General features: G+C 40.2%; 1 protein-coding gene across 1 annotated transcript in view; it reads left to right on the top strand.

The window, feature by feature from the left end:
• The first annotated feature begins 1,243 nt into the window (after positions 1-1,243).
• The window catches only part of LOC107741582 (gap junction gamma-1 protein-like), a 6,475-nt gene continuing 1,384 nt past the window's right edge, over positions 1,244-6,334 (top strand). The window contains exons 1-2 of the mRNA XM_016554333.1: positions 1,244-1,449; positions 3,857-5,015. Coding sequence (XP_016409819.1) covers positions 3,887-5,015 — 1,129 coding nt within the window. The 5' untranslated portion in view covers positions 1,244-1,449; positions 3,857-3,886. The remainder of the gene's footprint in view (positions 1,450-3,856; positions 5,016-6,334) is intronic.

Genomic DNA, 6,334 nt, shown 5'->3' on the forward strand with positions numbered 1-6,334 from the left:
TGGTGGGCTTCGTCGCCATAGGCTCGTGCAGCTCCGCTGCCTAACCATTGGTTCGTACGTTTTTTTAATACACTGCACCAACCACTGGCCATGCAGTTTCACTACGTGAATGAAAAAGTCTTCAGTTCAGGAGAAAAAGGCTTTTTCCCATATGCGTTTAGCAGACGCAGTACTCATTCCCGTATCTCAGGGAACCGAGGTTACGTTAGTAACCGAGTACGTTTTCAATGACTGATTTTTAAAAGTTGGTGACATAGTTAGGAACTGTAAAATATACAGTCACCAAAATGCAATCCTGTACTACTTTTACATTCACCCTTGTAATGTGATAAAGAGACAAATTAAGTATTGCATTTGGAGTAGTTCACCTAAAAATGAAAAGCCTGTCATCATTTACTCACCCTCATGTCATTCCAAACCAATATGACTTTCTTCTATGGAGCACAAAGGAAGATATTTGCATGTAAAGATCTCAATCAAAGTAGTTCCTTATTTTGATTACTGGCAATAATCTGAATACTCAACACATTTTTATGGCAATCTGAAACTATTTTACATTTTAGCAAATTGGTGGCTAATTCATACGATATTTACTTTGTCAGTGTGCTTACGCCTCACTGATGTTAAGATTTAGGTGTGGGGTTAGGGACCTTCATGTTTAGTTTACGTACATTTCCGCTCTAATCACATCATACAAATTTACATAAAATCGCCACCTCCTAAAACTGTTTTCTTATAAGATTGGGTATGCGTTTTACTTAGATGCAGACATGTAGCCGTTGTTTCTATCCTACACAACTATTTGCTGAAAAATATATATATTTTTTGCACTTTAAAATTTTATGAGGTGCATCATTTTTCATGCTAAATAATAAAATTGTTAGTTTAAAAAGCAAAACATTAAATTAAACATTTAAAGAATCAATATTCTGAATGCAACATGCATACTTTAGTATGGTCCATCCATCACTATGAATCTGTGACTTTACAGTTACAAATAAAAGCCCCCATTAACCAGACATTGAAAATCAATAATATGGGGTACATGCTGCCACTTAAACAAGTTAATTCATGTAATGGGCTATTGTAAAATTAGACATTTTTATTTTATTTATTTTTTACATTTCTTCAAAATATGTGATGGGATGCAAATCAAGCATGTGACAGTAGAGTATGAGCTAAAAAATATATATATATACTATATCAGACTATACTATATCAAATTTCATACTCAGGCCTGGAAGGGGGTGGGGTACGCAGGCGGGAGGAGCGCCAGTAGCCTCTTTGTTTCTGACGGCGTGTGGTGGGCGCACATACTACAATAGTCCGAATGGGTGGTTTTGGGTGGCTTTCATCGTCAAATATAGCTGAGGGATGTGGTGATATTTCAAGCGTTCGTACAAACTCTTATGAAGGACTGAGGAAAAGTGTGGAAATCGATTTAACGAGGTATGTTTTTTTCCCGCTCCTCAACTGACTGAAATTCGCCAGTGACGCGGCCAACGGATTTTTTTGGTGACATCTCGCGCATACCCAACAAAATAGCTTATTTTTTGCCAATTTCTACGTTATCGGTTGTTGGGTGGGAAGTTTATGCTCGTATTTTGTCACTAACAGCACCATTGGAGTTGAATTAGTGTCTTCAAGTTGTTGTATAAGGGACTGTCGCGTCTTTCTTAAGTCAGTCGGAGAACAATAGTAAACTTACAACTGGATGGGCTTTTTCGTTTAAATGTGGAGGGATAAAGGAAAAACCGTTCGTAGCAGTACGTCTTTCTGTGATTGATATTAAAGAGTTATCTTGTTTTGTAAGTGGCGTTGAAACGCAGCCACGCTGCAGAGCAAAAAAGATTCACCTCAGGTAAAAGCGCTCCACCGTTCGCGCGCGTCCACATCGACACCTTGCGCTTGAGTAGAGTTAAATATTGATCGAAATAGTAATTTTTTTTGGCACTCTCCCTTTGAAGTTCACATATACAGTTATTCAAGTCCAATTCTGCTGGTCTTTCTAAGTTTAGAATCTAAACTTTTTTTTTCATTCTTAATCTCTTTCCATCCTGATTATGCCTTTAACTCATTTATTTTAAGTAATTAAAGCGCAGATAAAGTCTTTGTCTAGTACTACATCAATGACTATTTGTCATTCATCGACCAAAAAGTGTGCGCGCCCAGTTGTAAGATCACACTTTTATAAGATCGCCAAGCTAGGTGTGTTGTAAGCGTAGAGACTGGGGCCCTGCTGATGTGTAATTTGAGGGCCAACTGGGCACCAGCTGTGGAATGTTGCAAACGACAACCACACAATTGTACTGCTGCCGGCAATCGGATATGGCCCTTTGTACAGAGTACAAATTATAGTGATTTGAAGCCTTTAAATGGCACTCATAGTCTGTGTTCTCTACCACAACAGCGTGTCCCTCACTTCATGCAACTGTCTCTAATAAACACTTGGACAGAAGTTGTAGCCATTGGCAGCAGGTCACCACCAGTTCCCATTAATTTTATTTGAATTTAGGCTTGGACTGGAGTGAGGGTCAAGGTTCTCGTGGTTGTGGAAATGGATAAATCAAGTAATTTAGAATGCACTTTTTTTTTTTTTGAAGGGTCTTATTGGAGACATTTGTTATACTTCAATACTATACTAATCAAGTAAAATGTGTCTCTTCTTATAGATTATAAATCTATAATCTAATTCTCCAGCGCTGCTTTGAAAATACTCATCCACTAATCAAGAACAAAGTCATAGAAAGTCCGTGGTCAATAATAGAGGGAACTCTAGTGAGTCTTTACAGATGTTTTGATAAATTCACACACTGAACTTTGTGGAAAAATCAAGTCACACTCACAGCCATGCCTGAAGTGCCTTTTGTTTACTTGAAGGAGTCTTTGTGGATTGCACAGTTTGATTAGACGGCAGATGACCCCCATCCTCTCTCTACTCTTAAAGTAGCTGCACTCAGTTTGTGACCAAACTATTTTCAATTGGTTGCCTGTTTTGAATTTACTTTGTTAGGGCTGCCAATTCCACAGTGACTTCTGGGCTTTTAGTTGTCCAAAATGGGAAAATGAATTTCTTTCTTTGTGTCTCAAGTCTACATGAGACCCATGCTCTATTTGCACTAGAGTAACTGAATGTTTTAATAAGTAGGTGTTACACACTAGAGGTCAGATAACACTAAGGCGGTAAATGCCTTAAGCAAATTTTTTTTCTTTGGTCTGTGAAACCTGTGTCTTATCCAAACATAATTAAGATTAATTTATTTATTTTTTTCATTGAAAGACTTTATGCAAAGTGAGGTGAATGTGAAGTAAATGTGTATTTTAAATGTATATTTTAGGACATTCAGTCTCAAATGTTTCTTCCTGTAAGGGCAAAAGAACATGTTTTTTTTTTCATTCATTTAAATATAGTTAAAATGGTTCTTATTAGATTAATTATTCTTTTTTCTGTAATATTTTTTCTTCCTCACCCTTTTGCTTGGCTGACTTGTTTCTGTGAAAGAGCTTGATAGAAAAGTGACCTTTTAGCTCCATCTAGTGAATCTTTCTGGTTAATCAAGCCTTTTATAAAAGGCTCCGAGAAACGTTTTCCTGAGAGTAAAGCACGTCATACAGATTGTTCATTGTCATTTTGCTAAGATGCATGGAAAGCTGTAAATGTCTTGTTCATGATTTGGAGTTCTTAACATTGAATCAGCACCTCATCTCCTCAGAATAGTCAACTTTTGTCAGTTGTTGTAGGCAGGTAGGCCGTATTCATGCCATATTTATTATTGGACGTAATGTGCTAATGTCTTAAATTCTCTTTTTGTTGCTGTTTTAAATTTCTAATAGTTAATGTCTTGTTCACCTGCAGGACTGAGACGGCGGTTCTTCTCGAAGCACGATGAGCTGGAGCTTTCTTACGCGGCTGTTGGATGAAATCTCCAACCACTCCACCTTCGTGGGCAAGATCTGGCTCACATTATTTATCATCTTCCGCATTGTGTTGACTGTTGTGGGGGGAGAATCGATATACTACGATGAACAGAGCAAATTTACGTGTAACACCCAGCAACCTGGTTGCGAAAATGTCTGCTATGATGCGTTTGCACCACTCTCTCATGTAAGGTTTTGGGTTTTTCAGATAATTTTGATCACGACCCCCACTATTATGTACCTGGGCTTTGCTATGCACAAGATCGCTCGCATGAATGATGATGAGTACAAGCCGAGTAACAGGAAACGCATGCCCATGATTAAACGTGGAGCCAAGCGTGATTATGAGGAGGCGGAGGACAACGGTGAGGAAGATCCCATGATGATGGAGGAGATCCTGCCCGAGAAAGAGAAAGCTCCTGAGAAGCCCGCCCCTAAACACGATGGCCGGCGGAGGATAAAACGGGATGGGCTCATGAAGGTGTACATCCTTCAGCTTCTATCTCGGGTTGTTTTCGAGGTGGGCTTTCTCTTCGGTCAGTATATCCTGTATGGTTTCGAGGTCGCCCCCTCGTACGTGTGCACTCGCAGCCCCTGCCCACACACGGTGGACTGTTTTGTGTCACGTCCCACGGAGAAAACGATCTTCCTGCTGATCATGTATGCCGTGAGCGGTCTCTGCTTGTCTCTCACGGTGCTGGAGATTCTTCATTTGGGCCTCAGTGGAATCCGTGATGTTTTTCGGCGACGCGTGCGCCACCACAGCGTTGCACGCCCCCGTGGCGCCATATGCAGACAGGTGCCCACAGCCCCACCAGGGTACCACACTGCACTGAAAAAAGACAAGCTGTCCATGGGATTGAAACCGGAGTATAACTTGGACTCGGGTCGGGAGTCTTTTGGTGATGAGTCGTCATCGCGAGATATTGACCGCCTGCGTAGACACCTAAAACTGGCCCAGCAGCATCTGGATATGGTCTATCAGAATGAGGAGAGCAATCCTTCACGCAGCAACAGCCCAGAGTCCAACGGCACTGCTGTCGAGCAGAACAGACTCAACTTCGCTCAGGAGAAGCAGGATAGCACATGTGAAAAAGGTAAGACAAAAAAGTTTATTTTCGCAATAGCTTTTTTTTTTTTTTTTAAATAAGAAAAAAGGCTGCCACTAACGACTATTTTTATTTCGATTAATCTATCGACTAATTTATCGATTTTACATGTAAATGATAACAGTTCCTGTGGAACTACTGTGAACGGAGCCGCTGTGTGACGCACGTACTTAACCTACACGCATGTAAATAATTAAAGTGCATATACTGTATTTAGGGATGCTCCGATTGATCGGCTACCGATCAATATCGGCCGATAATCACATTGGGATGATCGATCGGCGGTCTCTAAAAGGGCGATCTAAAAAAAACGATCTCAAGCTGATGACGCTGCCGTGAGAGTTTTGGCACGACATGCAGCGGCACCATCTCAGTCTCTGTCATTGCTCATCTGTGAAATAATTATAATTTTGAAGGTGAGGTACTCACCTTCATAATTTTTGCATTAAATAACTTATAAAGTAATTTGAAAACCTTGTGTTGAGACGTAATTTCACAAACAGCGTGAGTGAATCACCGCGCGCGCGCTCTCTCTCTCAAAATACGCAAATGGCTTCAAATCACCACACATCGTGTCTGTCTAAAAGCGAGCTACACGCTGCACAGTTGACACAGGAATTGTCACTTGACCAATCGAGGCAGTGTCACTAAAGTTGATAAATTGCATTTCTTTTTAATTCTTGCCAGTGTTTAACCATTCAGCGGTCGCGCGCTCTCCTGGAGACCGTGCGCTCATGCACACACATAATGCCAGGTTCACATTACTCCGTTTGCAGTGCATACGTGGTGCGTATTTTTTCCACGCTCATGTTAATGGATTAAAGCGTTCACTGCACACAGCTGCGGTCCGGCAGTGCGTTAAGCGTCTGCAGCAGTGCAGAGATCGTTTCCGCACCGAGTCTACTGCTGCGCTGCAAGTGCTGAATTAAAGTAACAGCGCAATGTTTGCAGTAAATATGAACATGACTTGACACGAAAATGTAGTAATTACACCATAAATGCATATTATTGAAGTCTACTGTGTTTCAGTCAACACATGTGGCTTTTTGGCTAGGTTTAAAGAGAAAGAGCACTTTTAGGTAAGCAAGGCAATAATAGATGGCACTTGTGGAGGTAGGAAAACAAAGTTCTTTATGAACCGCAGGATTGCTGCGTGTATATCACTTCTAAAAATATGTATACTTATTTATATAAAATGTAGTTTTATAGATGCAAGTATCTCTATATTTAGAATTGATATATTCTGTAATTTATTAATGAAATATATGCACACTGTGTATATGTAATATATATATATATATATATAT

The sequence above is a fragment of the Sinocyclocheilus rhinocerous genome, unplaced genomic scaffold, assembly GCF_001515625.1.
Source record: "Sinocyclocheilus rhinocerous isolate Xijiao unplaced genomic scaffold, SAMN03320098_v1.1 scaffold2541, whole genome shotgun sequence".
In the NCBI taxonomy this organism is placed as follows: domain Eukaryota; kingdom Metazoa; phylum Chordata; class Actinopteri; order Cypriniformes; family Cyprinidae; genus Sinocyclocheilus; species Sinocyclocheilus rhinocerous.